A 14,586-nucleotide genomic window follows, 5' to 3' on the forward strand; every position below is an offset into this window, starting at 1 on the left:
TGGGCAGCCTTTTTGTACACTGTGTGGATAATATGCAGAATGAACCATCAGAGGAAGTGGTTCATGCGGGTACAGTTAGAATGTTTTTTGGATAAGTACACAAATAGGAAAGGTTTGGAGGGATATGGACCAAAAGCAGGCAGGTGGGACTAGTTTATTTCGGGAACGTCGTCGACATGAACTAGTTGGACCGAAGAGTCTGTTTCCATGCTGTATGACTCTCTGACAATTGACAGTTTCATGGTTGTCAGTTTTTTTTTACATCTGCCATGGTGAGATTGAAAGTTGTGTCCCTCGACAATTAGCTTTGTGCTCTGGATTACTTGTCCAGTGTTACCAAAATTTCCACTTTGCCACCATCTTTAACACACAGGTGCCTTGCAGAGAGGCATTACAGACTCTAAGCAACATAAGGGGGTAATAGACAGATAACAAACTTGGATGCAGAGCTATTTTTATGAAATGTCTGTGAGAGAGTCTGAGAGGTGTTGCGGGTGGTACAGTTCCAGAGCTTGCAGCTAAGACACCTGAAGGTACAGGTAGCTGGGTTGAGGAATTAAAATTGGGGATGCACAAGAGGCCAGAATTAGAGGAGTGCAAAGTTCTCAAAGGCTGCAGGTCTGCAAGAGTCTACGGAGACTTGGAGAGGTGATCCCATGGAGGCATTTGGGAAAACAAGGTAAGGACTTTTGAATTGCAGTGTTGCAGGACTAGGATTCTGTTGGTTACCATAGGTGTGATGTGTGAACAGGACCTTGAAGTATGTCTGGATGAACGCAAACATATCAGCACTGGGGCAGTTGGTCTAGGGGTAACATGGGCAAATGTGATGTTTTGCAAGTTGGATGAACTGAGGCCAGGCCAGAATCAAGAAATGCTATGACAGTGAATGTAGATGGTGTTTGGATATGGTCAAAAGCTCATTTCAACGTTGAATGTGACACCAAGGTTGTGAGTAGTTTATTACAAAGTATTACCAAGATGAGGGTTAAGTCATTGACTAAGGAACAGGATTTTGAAGCAAAAATGAAAGACGGATATCCTTAATATTTCTCGTATTTAACGAAAAGAAATTTCTGTCCATCTAATACTGGATATCAGACAAGCAATGTGTGAAATAGTGACAGTAAAAGAGTTGAGGTGATTGTGAGCTAGAACTGTTACTACAGCTTGTATATGGAACCTAATAGGAGATAATGGTACACTATCAAAATATTGAACTTGAGCTACTCACTGTTAAATCTGAAAGTTTAGTAACACGTTCAAGTAAAATCAAGCACATTTGCCATTATAGAGGTTGTGTTTAGTCTTGGTACTGACCCATTCACAACCAGTGAGTGGATTCCATATTGTTTAAATATTTTTGGCTCGGATAGAATCCATTAGACATCATATCGTAGAACCATACAACAAAATTGTTTGGTCATCTGTTTCAGGTGGTTTTTTTAAACCCATGTTGATCATGATCAGTCCTTTTCTACCACTATTTAGCAATAGGTCTGTCTTTGGAAAATGAATAAAGTAAGATGTGACACTTTTTTGGAGGAAAGACAACATAGCATTAAAGTCTACTAACTGCCCAAAGTGGTGTTTGTGCAACTGTGGAATATATGGTACCATCAGTTGTTTGCGCAACAGGTACCTGCCAAGTTATACCTAGATCTTTAAATTGTGTGAAAAATCTGAGGGCATTTCTTGTTTTTATTTCGAGCTCTTTAAAGCTAAACTTCTCAGCAGTGTCATTTGTGGCACTTTGGCAGCTAGTTTTAAGGAATCATATAGGGTTGATGTAGAGAAGCTATTATTTCCACTGATTGGGCAGTGTAGACCTTGGGGTTGTGATGTAACATATTAGAGCCAGACCTTTTGGAACATCTTTTGCAAACAGAGGTTAATGTTTTAATTAGAGTTGATGGTTTTTATCAAAGATATTGAGGGTTGGTTTGTGGCCCAAAGATATATGGAGAGGACAAATCAGCCATGATTTTATTGAATGGCTGAATGTTAAGGGACTAAATGGGTTACTTCTGTTCGCGTATGATTTTTTTTTTTAAAGGAAAGCATCAAATATATAAGAAATTTGAGGGGTAAGGGGTCCCTTGGTGAAATGCAAAATGGGTTTAAGAATTGAAATGTTTAGCATAATAAGAGTTTTTTGTAGGATGCCTACATAGTTTGAACTTATTTTGCAAGTTCATCAATCATTCATAAATGATAGCTTTGTGTAGTTCATCAGCTTCTTTAATTGTTCTGTAACTACTTAATTTCAATTGCCAGGTAGAAATTTTAATGTGATAAATCAATTTAGCAAAACCGCATACATTTTAATGAAAAAATTCCAGTAAGGAACACTGTTTATTGTATCTCTGCTTTTCTTGTAAAACACTTCTTTCAGTTTTTGGCTCTTCTGCAATCACCAAGAGGATGTTTTGAGTGCCTTGCTACTGGGTTTCTGGTGTTTCAAAACGAGCTATCAAATGAGCAGGAGAAGTTGGGGATGGCATAACTCCCTGCTAAATCTCTGCGCCAGTGATCCTGTTTTGTACTCAGTGATACGGGTGGAATCAAAAATTAGATGTAATGTGGTGCACATTGGTGCTCCATTTCAAAACATTTCAATACATTTTCAATAGATTAAGGTAAAACATCCCTCTGGGGACTATTAATCTGTAGTTGCAAGTGGTTGCTAATTGTAATTATTTTCAACTGGGTTTCAGGTGGACATGAATAAAGTGAACCTAGAAGTCATCAAGCCGTGGATTACACAGAGAGTGACAGAAATGCTTGGGTTCGAGGATGATGTTGTTATTGAGTTCATCTTCAACCATCTTGAAGAGAAGGTAATGATTGGAAAAATGCAAGAGTATTTAAAAAGTTATTGTGATGTGGTTTTTCACCTGGACTTTTGGTGAAAGAAAGTTATGTAAAGTGTCAGGTTTGCTTGTTTTCTACACAGTTAATGTTGAAGACAGTATAAAACGTGGTTTAAAAAGCTGCAAGGATAGCTTTAAATATGATAGGTTTCTTTAGGGACCATTTAGCACTTTCAGCTATTTTCACAAGGGTACATTGAGAAAGTTCTCCTGACTTACTTTCTTCTGAAAATACTAATTGCGGCTTGATTTGGACTCCAAAATAAAATCTCTGGATGTACAGGGTTTTTTAAAAAGTGCTTGAGTAGCTTCATTTGAGTTCACCACCTTTGTAGTTTTCCTTACCTCAAGGAAACTAGCATGAATGTCAATTATATTCTTGAACAGTCAGCTGAATCTATTTGCATATGCATGGTTGGGTCCTCTTCCTTAAGAGCGCTTAATATACTCTTGTGAAACAGTTGAAAATATTGAATGACCCCCTCAGTTAGCCCTCAGGTAACAAAAAGAAAATCCATCTTGTATGTGTTCTTATTTGTTTTGTTGTATAATAAGCGCCTTTGACAGCATTTTTCTAATGATCGTGTGATTTATGATTTAAAAGGCCTGAACCAAAATGGATGTTATTCCGTCTGAAGTATAGCACCATCACCTTGTTAGGTCACAGCAAAGTGAATTCCAATGTCGCTCTGACCCTCCTCCCTTGATGATGCAGTGTGTGTTTGGAGGTGAGTTGTGTAAAGTGACCAGACGAAAATCCTCATGCCACTCAATGAAGAGCACTCGGACAAACTTTACACTGCTCAGAAGTAAAAAGTGGAAAGCAAAACAGTAGCCAGTCTAGATGAGGAAAAATGTACTATTGCAGATAAAATTGTTTCTGTAATCTAAAAACTGGATATGGCTTTTTAGTGAAGCTTTAGGCTTATTAATGACCAATATGAAAAAAGTACTGTTGTTTTTGAACTCTTAATTAAAATCAAGATGTTGGAACTTTTCTGGAGGGCTAATTGTTTTCTTAAAAAAAAAATACTCAAAACTTCAACTCGCCACTGCAACCCAAGGGATACTGAGACTCCATCTTTCATTTGGGGAAGAATATTTAGACATATATAGGAGGAAAGTCATGTTGATGTGGAGCTACAAATGGTACATATTGAATTTGTGCCACCGTAAGGTTCTATTTTTCATGCGACTGAAATGTATACTTAACATTCAAATGTGTCTGATCTAATTTGTCCACGTAGAAATGTTCAGGCTTTTCTTATTTTACAAATGAATAACATGACAACAGCTATACTGGTAGATAGAATCCTGTATGGAAGCAAGGTGTACATCTTGAAAGAAAGAAAAATTATCCTGTTTACTTCGCTTGAAATGTACCTCTTAATAACTGATCATGGAATGACATTGGTGGTGAATAAGGAAAGGTTTGCAGCCCAACCATGCTGCCCTCCCAGTTGCAGGAGGATGCAAGCAGCTCACAAGCAAGGCAAAATATAGTAGTGTAGATTTCCATGTTAACTCTGTTGCATTGATAGATTCAGTGTGAGTTGCCAGCATGTCTGAGAGTTCTCAGAACTACCAGAAGATTCAAAGTAGTGGTGACTCTTAATGTACTTGTTTACAAATTAAATGATCTTCTGAACATCTTTTTAAACCATAGAATGTATGCTATATATGTTTAGATATTGAACAAAATATCTTGTAAAGATAAAAATAGCTTGGCATCAGCCGTAGAATATTTCTAAAAAATTTTTGAGCAGGGTTTGTCCAAGTTTGAAGAACTGTCTTTTGCAGCCCTGTATTTACCGAATAGTAACAGACTTAGATATGTTGACTGCTATGAACATAGCCAATTCATTTAGCAGTGTTTCAGTATAGCATAAATGCACTTAGCGTAAATCTCATTTATACTTAAAGTAGCATTAGTAGATACGTAGTAGGTCATGAAAATCAGTGGAAGGATCAGCATGTAAATATCTTAGTTCATTGAATTAATACATTGTAACATAGTTTAGGTGCTTGCATGTTACTAAATATTGTAGTTTAATGTAAAAATCAGATTTGGAGAGGTAGCAACAGCTCTGCTTCACTTGGAGCATGAAGGCAAGTTTATTTAAGCAGAAGTTTAATATAAACTGTTCATTTTTCTTTTATGTGGCTGTTTACTCATTATTGCTTGTTCGTCTCTTACAATTTAGATAAATGATATAACATTATACTCAAGGTGATTGAGTTGCAGTAGGGAGTCGGAAGCAACCCAAGGGAACATCTTTCTCTACAGGGGACTTGGAACTTTGGGTTCAGGAGTCGACCAGAAGAAATTGAAGACCTCAGGACTCTGTACTTGCTTTATGGTGTTCTGACACGTTTGTGTGTTTTTTTTACTGGACCTCGTTGCTCTGGCAACCTATGTGCAGTACCCATTCACTAAAACAACAGAAGGCCTATTGGCTATTGTCAGGAAATAGTGAGAGGCAGTCTGGCCTCGTAAGTGGGATTTAAGTGTATTGTTCATATTGAAAGAAATCTTAAGAAGACAAAGATGACACTCAGCCAATTTATATAGGCTGATAGATTAGGGAAATGGTACACAGTATAGATAGAAAAAAATTAATGTAATTTGCTATTATCTAAAGCTTGAAACTGTCAATTTTGCCTTAAGAATATTGAGGTAGATTGAAAGTAGTGAAGTGGACTGCTTTTAGATTTTTCCAAATAACCTTTTTGCCTTCATCTTGTGTCTGTTGCAGAACCCAGATGCAAAGCTGATGCAGATTAATTTGACGGGGTTTTTGAATGGAAAGAATGCAAGAATGTTCATGGGGGAGCTTTGGCCATTGCTCTTGAGTGCACAAGAAAACATCGCAGGAATTCCCTCTGCCTTTCTAGAACAAAAGAAAGAAGAAATCAAGCAGAGACAGGTAATCTGGAGATCTCTTTAGATGATAGAACTAAAGTATTAGGTTGAGATCAAATATGTTAGAGGCATTTTTCTATGACTTGTAAGTTACAGATCTCACAGAAGTTTTGTAATTTGCATATATGGATAAAGGTAGTATTGTTTCTTGCCTGCCTGCTGTCAACTTCACTACTAGTATTTGCTCTGGGAATAATTTAGAATGAGGGATGGTTAGGAGTGGTGCTGTTGAAGTCCTAGTGGATGGAAATTTAAAAGAATTACTGGAATTGACATGAACTTTCACTTTTAATACTGTTGGGCTCCTGTTAAGACCCTCAATCCTAACATGTAGATGGGGATTTTAACTGTGTACCACGTCACAATCATAGCTGAACAATTCCTTATCCTGATGAACTAATTTTGTATTTGTACAATGTTAAACCTTTTTACATGATTTATAAACTATTCATGGATCCTCAAATAAGGACATTTGTTTTAATATTTCTGTTTCTACATTAATCCCATTTTGTACATCCCAATCTTTTTGGTGGCTCAGCGGTCAACACTGCTGCCTCACACTGCCAGGGACCCGGATTCGATTCCACCCTTGGGCGACTGGCTGTTTTGGAGTTTGCACGTTCTCCCCGTGTCTGCATGGGTTTCCTCCAGGTGCTCTGGTTTCCTCCCATAGTCCAAAGATGTGCAGGCTAGGTGGATTGGCCATGCTAAATTGCCCATTGTGTTCAGGGATCTGTAGATTAGGTGGGTTATGAGGGATGGGTGGGATGCTGTGAAGGGCGGTGTGGACTTGTTGGGCTGAAGGGCCTCTTTCCACACTGTAGGGATTCTATGAAAATTTATTATATTTGCTATACAGTGAGTAACAATTGAAGGATGCTGAGTGCCTTTAGAGAACATTAAGTGAATATCCCACCTTTCCCTTTTGTTTGTGTCTCTTTCTCAATTTATATCTGTAAGTATAGATATTGATGGCTGCTGTTTTAACTTTTAGCAGCAGTATAATGTGTTGATACTTAGCTGTTTGTTTTGTACTTGCATGGAGGTTTAATAGTCAGAAAAATGTTTTCCCCGTTCTAAACATTGCTTAGTTTAAAAGTGACTTGCTTCCTTATGAATCCAGGAGTTAGCTGTGTTCATTATTAACAGTGGAGCATTGAAACACCGTATAATGGAATACATATTTCCTTCTATTCGCAACTTTGTGAATTTCTTGTTGCAGATTGAACAGGAAAAGCTGGCTACCATGAAGAAACAAGATGAAGAGAAGGAAAAAAAAGACAAGGAAGACAAAGAAAATAGAGAAAAGAGGGACCGTTCCAGAAGTCCAAAGAGGTGATTAAGAATGAAGTCTGTGTTATAAGGTTATGGTTGTATTCAGTAGTTAGACAGTGTATATAATCTAGTTTTTTGATTTCAGTGTACCAATTTATATCATATGGTAATATAAGTTGCTAACAATATTGCTACTTGCTGAGTCCGTGTTTTTTCATGCATAATGCACGAGCAGTCTAGCATGATGTATCAATTACTGCCTGCCATTATTGCATGTTGTATTCCATGCTAAATAGGTATACTTGGAAGAATAAAATAACCTCTCTAGTGTCCTTTTTAATTTTACTGTCCAAAAGATTTACTGTATCCTGATGCAGTTCAGCTGTGAAATGTGTTCTAGCTAGCATCTATCATGAATATTGTGCTGAACGTACAATATTTTGGGGGTGGGATGTGGGGATGAGATGGAAATTATAATAGTTTAATTGTTTTTTTAAGTTCACCTCATTTTGTCCTTTTGTCTCAAACTAATGTCCAGTTTAGCCAACTCCCGTTTAAACTGCATTTTTTTCGGTTATATAATTTCTTCACTTACATGTTTCTTTGACCCTCTGGCTCCCCTTCTCTCTCCGTTCCTTTTTCTAAGTGTTCATTCAAAATAGCTTCTAGTTTTAAAGGAGTCTAAACCTGAGCTGTTAACTTGTCTTTTTCCCTCCATAGATGCTGCTTAGCATGTTTTTTATTTCCAGTGTGCTCTGTTCCTTTTTCGCGTTTCTAGCGTCTAATATTTTGTTCATAATGTGACTATTTATTTCAATTCTGGGCATGCTGACTGCTCCCTAGCATTTAAAACCACTCATTATTTCAGAGTGTCGTCTGCCAAATATATTGGGTTAGTGGCGGATCTGCTGAATAATGTAGAGACTGATCTCTGCTTGAAGCTTCAGTTCTAAAGCTAATTTTTTTTTAAAAAAGCATGCAATGCTGAAGTGGATGCTGTATTTCTGTTTTTTCTATTTTCTTAAAAGCACTATAAATAAATGCCCAAGGATTTGATATGGGTCTCATTTGCTTGAGGCATTTTAAAAAGGGTCATAGAAATATTGAATTTTCCTAGCCATTTCATGTATTTTAAGTCAAAATTGAAATCCTTTTGGCTTTTCTGTGCATTTCTGATCAGAAAATCAGAATATGTGAGCTAAAACAGTAAATTCCCAATGAGAGAAGCTAAATACCTTTATAACATCTTTGTATTTGTTCGATGGTCTGACAGATTTCAGTGATTTTGAAAGGTTTTTTGAAAAACAGTAATCACATCTTTTCATGAGGATTTCCTTTGGAAGCGTTTTAACAAAATCTCTTTTCTAATTATATAAAACTTTTTGGGTGTTAAATATTGAATTCACTGTTTGAGTTTTAAACAAAAATGAACTTTTTGTAGGCGTAAGTCAAGATCTCCATCACCGAGGAGGCGGTCCCCAGCAAGGAAGGAACGAAAGCATTCTCTCTCCAAGTCTCCTCGTCGTAGGACCAGAAGCCGGAGCAGAAGTGCTTCTCCAGTGTCTAATATTAAGAAACCTGAACAGCTGTCACCTGAGCCAGATCTTTCACTAAAAGAAAGGAAAGAATCTCCTGCTCCAGAGGCAACTTCAACAAGGTGAACTAGTGATTTTATTTAAGTTTCCCAACTTAGTGAGTTTTTAATATCTTGCCTACGTTGAGATTTGTAACGATCACATTAGTTTACAAAATTAAGAAGTCAATTGGAAATGAATCAGGAGATATTGTAGGCTAAGTCTTGGTACTTTGAAAGCTTTAAATTGTTGTAAACCAAGGTTATGTTTGGAGAGAAAATGGTTTTTAGGATGCCTCTTAAAAAGCTGTCGTGAAAAATGTTGAGACAGCTGAAGTATTTGATAAATTTTAATCTTCATTGATTTTTGCATACACTTCCAATCTAGAACACCAGAATTTAGGGAATGAGAGAAGAAAAAAAAACTACATTTGAAGTACGTTGGAGCTATAAATAGTAATCAGCTCCATTTGTTAGCTGTAACAACAGGTTTGAGTTGCAGTTGTAATTACGTAAGCATTTGAAACTTTTAATTAGAACAGTGCTCGTCAAACCTTTGATCGTTGGACACAGTGTAATTTTGGGAGGGAGTATCGAACGCTCATGAGGCTAAATTTAGGATTGGGCATAAGGAGGGGTTTTGTGAACACTCTAGTGCTTATAATGTGGCTTAACTAGATACGTCTGTACATGTAGTGAAGAATCAACATATTGACTTTCTGCTGTTGAATAGTGATATTCTGAAGGAAATCAAACCTGTGATACCAGAGGTGAAGGAAATTTTATTAGAACAGCCGACAAAAAAGGAGAAGGAAAGAAAAGAAAGGAATCGACATCGATCACGGTCGCGGTCAAAATCGAAGTCCAGGTCCCGTTCACGCTCTCATTCACGGGCAAGGAGGCGTCCTCGGTCTCGATCAAGGTAAATTATTTTCCTTTCTCCCTCTTTGTTAATAGACATCATAGCCACATTTTTACATTTTGGATTACATATTACAATTGCAATATTTCAGGTCGTATTCACCTCGAAGATGGCCCAGTCCAAGACGGAGGTCGCCTCCTCCTCGAAGGAGGAGTCCACCAAGGCGTCTGCCGCCACCGCCCCCTCCATCCAGGCATCGAAGGAGTCGGTCACCTATTAGAAGGTATGTTTTAATTTCAGATTTCCTTAAGAACTGTAATAAAAAAAAATACTACTCATTCACAGTAATAACTTGAAACATAGAGCTGGTCTTAAATGTTCAGTATACACTTTAAATTCAGTCTGTTGAGTTTGAAAAATAGAACAAGTAAAGTGAATATTTTGGAAAGCTCTAAGATCTGTGCTTTGTACTATTTTCATTAAATATATTAGCTATCCTACTGAGCAGTTTTCTATAACATTAAAAATTACCACCAGTGTCTCTCTCTCTTAGTTGTCCAATACTGTGTTGCCTGTGCTAAAGAATTCGAGGAATCCAACAATGTTAAGGCAGAAGCCTAAGACTGAGGTTGTGAATATGCAATCTACTTTTTGGAGTATACAACAGACATCAAGTTCTGCAAATCAATTTTACTTCTGAGCAAAATTGCTGTTCTCCATTTCTTTACTCAAATAATTTTCAAAAGACAAGTGATTGGAACAATTATGAAGCAACCTTCTGAAACGAAAACCTTTCCAATTTATGCTTTGTGTGTAAAATAGGGTATCTCTATGATTTTTGCTATCTGGTAATAACTGACATAGCATCAATATGCCAAATATTTGCAATTCACTCACCCAGAGCCTCGTATTAGAAATGGCCATGAAGTCTTGTATTAGAGCAGGACTCCTGCTTTTCAAGGGCCAGAATCTTGACCACCTCAACGATGGCTAGTAGTGTAGGAGGAGCTGGCTGTGTGGAAACTTTCCTGGCCTGGAGTTCGCCCACCTTTAGTTGGTCAAAAAGGCTTCCTTGGGATGGGCTCAGATCATAGTGAGAGATATACAGAACAGAAACAGACCCTTCGGTCCAACTTGTCGTGCTGACCAGGTATCCTAAATAAATCTACTCCCATTTGCTAGCAGTTCGTAAATCTTTCCTATTCACATACCCATCCAGATGCCTTTAAAATATTGTAATTGTACCAGCCTCCACCACTTCCACTGGCAACACATTCCGTACACGCACCACCCTCTGTGTGGGAAAAAAAGTTGCCCTTAGGTCCCTTTTAAATCTTTCTTTTCTTAATACCTTGTAGTTCTGGACTCCCCCACCTTGGGGAGAAAACCGAGCCTTTTTACACTATCCATGCTGCTCATGATTTTATCAACCTCTACAAGGTCACCGCTCAACGTCTAACACACCAAAGAAAATAGCCCGGATCTATTCAGCCTCACCTTAAAGCTCAAACCCTCCAACCCTGGCAGCATTCTCAAATCTTTTCTGAACCTTCATATTTCACAACATCTTTCCTGTAATAGGGAGACCAGAATTGCGCGCAGTATTCCAATAGTGGCCTAACCAATGTTCTGTAAAGCAGTATCATGACCAATTCCTGTGCTCAATTTACTGACCATTAAAGGCAAACATACCAAATGCCACCTTCGCTATCCTATCTACCTGTGACTCCACTTTCAAGGAACTATGAACCTGCACTCCAAGGTCTCTTTGTTCTGCAACAGTCCCCAGGACCTTATCATTAAGTATATACAGTCCTGCCCGGATCTGCCTTTCTAAAATGCAGCACCTCACGTTTATCTAAATTAAACTCCATCTGCTACTTTTCAACCCATTGGCCCATCTGATCAAGAACCCGTTGTACTCTGAGGTAACCTTCTTTGCTGTCCACTACACCTCCAATTTTGGTGCCATCTGCAAACTTAGTAACCATACCTCTTGTGTTCACATCCAATCATTTGTATAAATGACGAAAAGCAATGGACCCCGCACCGATCCTTGTGGCGCACCGCTGGTCACAGGCCTCCAGTCTGAAAGCAACTCTCCACCACCACTCTGTGTCTTCCACCTTTGAGCCAGTTCTGTATCCAAATGGCCAGTTCTCTCTGTATTCCATGTGATCTAACCTTGTTAACCAGTCTACCATGAAGTACCTGGGCGGCCTCCAAGTTTGAAGTAGTGCCGCTAGGTCTAGACTGACCACAAGGAAACATCCTTTCCATGTCCACCTTGTTGAGACCATTCAGGATCTTGTACACTTCAGTTAAGACCCCCCTCACTTTTAAACGTAAACAGTCCTTGGCTGTCCAACTAGTCATCACATGCCAGTGAACTGTTTCTAGGTATCAATCTAGTAAACCTCCTCTGAGCCACCTCCAATGTATTTGCATCCTACCTTGCATAAGGAACACAAAAGTGCGCGCAATATCTGTGATGTGATCTCACCAATAGGCATAATATCCTTTTATGTTTAAATCCTCTTGCAGTAAAGGATACCCTTTTAGATTGCATGCTGTACCTGCATGCTAATATAAAACAAAAATTGCGGATGCTGGAAATTTGAAACAGCAGAAATTGCTGGAGAAACACCGGTCTGGCAGTATCTGTAGGGAGAAAGCAGAGTTTCTATTTTGAGTGTGGTGACTCTTCATAAGAACACACAGTTCTGAACTCAACAGTTAACTCTGCTTTGTCTCCACAGATGCAGCCAGACCTGCCGTGTTTCTCCAGCAGTATCTGGTTTTATGACTTATGCTCCAGAGCACCTAGGAATTGTGCAGTTGTTCTCCATTTTACTAATGCTCTTCCTGCTAAAGTGAAGAATTTCTCATTTTTTCAAGTTACTTATCATCTGTCAGATTTTTGTCCACTCTGTCAACCTGTCTATATCTGTATGCAATCTCCTCCTTATGTCTTCATGGTGTGCCATCTGCAATTTAGCTATCTTGCTTTCTGTCCCCTCATCGAAGTCATTTGTCAATTGCGATAAGTTTAGGCCCAACATAGACCCTTGTGGGACTTGACCAATCATATCCTGCCAATCAAGGAAGGAGTCATTTATGTACTATTTTCTGCCAGCTAAGCAGCCAGTCTTCTATCCATGTTAAATTATTACCTCTTTCAGCCCTCTTTTTGTTTTTCCCCTCCCCCAAAAAATCCCCTGATGCATTGCTGTGACTGTAGTTTGGCCTCCAATTCAAAACCCTGAACTGAAGCTCTTTGAATTTCAAGAGTTAATGCAGACGTGTTTGCACTGGAATGCAGTGGTTTCTGGGAGCTCCCATATGCTGCAGTCTTGATACATCACCTAAACTGCTAGTCTTAAAGTTTTAATCATTTAATATTGTTATTCACTTGTTTATGTCGCCTATGTGTTTTATTAACTTTACCACCAATTAGTAAACTTGCAATGTAAGGATGGAAAAGACCTTAATCACTTACCATGATTCACAAAACCGCTAGATTCTTTATTTCTAATTGGAATTGGTTCTTGCCATACGAGCTCTCATGAATCTAGCTCTTTCTCTGCCTGCGACAGTGTCCTTTTCTCACCTGTTTCTCTTTATGATGCTGACTACTTGTCTTGGGATCTCACCTGGCCTGTTCCTTTTGATGCTAACTGCGGATTGGGCTGTCTTCTCACCTACTTCTCTAGGTGATGCTGATTCCCTGTCTCTGGTTTCTTCCTCGTCCCTTCCATGTGATGCTGGTCACCTGTCTTTGGTGTTCTCTTCTGTCACGCTGTACCATATTGGATAGCTGCCCTGAAAAATGAGGCATTATGTGTGTAAATTATCCTTGTATTGAACCATTCTCAATTTCAATCAAACCAGCAGTGAAGGCGGAGGTTGGCAGTAGTAAAAATTTGAAAACTAGTTATATGGTGTGTTTCAACTTCATTCCCACAGGCGCCGATCTCCTTCAATTTCTTCCTCTGGCAGTAGTTCCTCTTCCTCTTCCAGATCGAGGTCACCTCCAAAGAAAACAAAACGCGTGTCAATCAGTCCGCCCCGGAAACCTCGCCGTTCTTCTCCATCTCCTGCTACTCCACCCAGGAGGCGACATAGGTCACCAGTGTCTGCAACAAGTCCAAGTCATAAAGGACCACGGTTGTCATCTCCTCCACATATGAATCGTTCAAGGAAAGGTTATACTTCTGTATCTCCTGCTAGGCCAGGTAAGTTTTATCCAGATGATCCTTCACTTTGTACGGGTTGAGGTGATCTTAAGTTAGAACATGTTTTTGCAACCCAGATCTAGCTAGCTGTTTTTTCCTCACTGAAGCAGTAGACTGGTTAGTAAGATTTGAAAGTCAGTTCTTTCACCTTTTCCTAAAGTGTGCAACTTGAAATGCAACCTTAAACCAGTTATTTGATTTTATTTTAGGGAGTACCTTCATTCTATTAGAATTTCATCCATACTGTCCTTTTAAAAAAAATAAGCTGCAGGTAAAAGGGTGTTAGAATTTTCAGACATTCGATCTTTGTACTATTTAGACTATTAAAATTACTTCTGTTACAGCACCTAAACGGAAAGGGAGTGTGAAGCATGAATCTGTTTCGCCCCCTCCTAAACCAAGACGATCAGAACCATCAGACTCAGGTTAGTATTATCACATGTTGATGTTTAAAAGTGGATGAGGAGAAATCAAATTGCTATTGGCTGCCTTGTAGCAAGTAGTAATCAAAGAAATATATTAAGTGCTTTACCAGGTAAAAGCAAGGTAACGTAAAGTCCCTCCCCCCCCCCCCCCATTGTTTTTTTTGTTTGTTTAGTAATTTCTTTTTGTAATTTTTGTTCCAATGTCACCTCTTTAATGTTATCTCTTGGAGAGGTTAACAATGTTTGTTTTTATTTTTGTTCAGAATATTATTTTCATTCTACAATTTTATTTTTTCCCTCTTGAGTTAAATCAGATGGTTTGTAAACTTGGTGCCCTGCTTGATGCTGATCTGGACTCCTGATTCATATATTTCCATTGTGAAGACACAATCTGCTGTTTCTGCCATTTCATCAGATCTG

General features: G+C 38.6%; 1 protein-coding gene across 8 annotated transcripts in view; it reads left to right on the plus strand.

The window, feature by feature from the left end:
• The window catches only part of srrm1 (serine/arginine repetitive matrix 1), a 53,748-nt gene that overhangs the window by 16,806 nt on the left and 22,356 nt on the right, over positions 1 to 14,586 (plus strand). For 4 of the 8 annotated variants that reach the window (XM_048612929.1, XM_048612931.1, XM_048612930.1 and 1 more), the window contains exons 3-10: positions 2,718 to 2,840; positions 5,630 to 5,800; positions 7,019 to 7,131; positions 8,513 to 8,728; positions 9,378 to 9,566; positions 9,658 to 9,789; positions 13,473 to 13,741; positions 14,086 to 14,166. In XM_048612929.1, the coding sequence (XP_048468886.1) occupies positions 2,718 to 2,840; positions 5,630 to 5,800; positions 7,019 to 7,131; positions 8,513 to 8,728; positions 9,378 to 9,566; positions 9,658 to 9,789; positions 13,473 to 13,741; positions 14,086 to 14,166 (1,294 nt within the window). Of the gene's footprint in view, positions 1 to 2,717; positions 2,841 to 3,480; positions 5,367 to 5,629; positions 5,801 to 7,018; positions 7,132 to 8,512; positions 8,729 to 9,377; positions 9,567 to 9,657; positions 9,790 to 13,472; positions 13,742 to 14,085; positions 14,167 to 14,586 lie in introns of those variants that run through there. The other 4 variants (XM_048612935.1, XM_048612933.1, XM_048612934.1 and 1 more) reach the window with 4 other exon arrangements.

Source organism: Rhincodon typus, chromosome 27 (genome assembly GCF_021869965.1).
Source record: "Rhincodon typus isolate 14 chromosome 27, sRhiTyp1.1, whole genome shotgun sequence".
In the NCBI taxonomy this organism is placed as follows: domain Eukaryota; kingdom Metazoa; phylum Chordata; class Chondrichthyes; order Orectolobiformes; family Rhincodontidae; genus Rhincodon; species Rhincodon typus.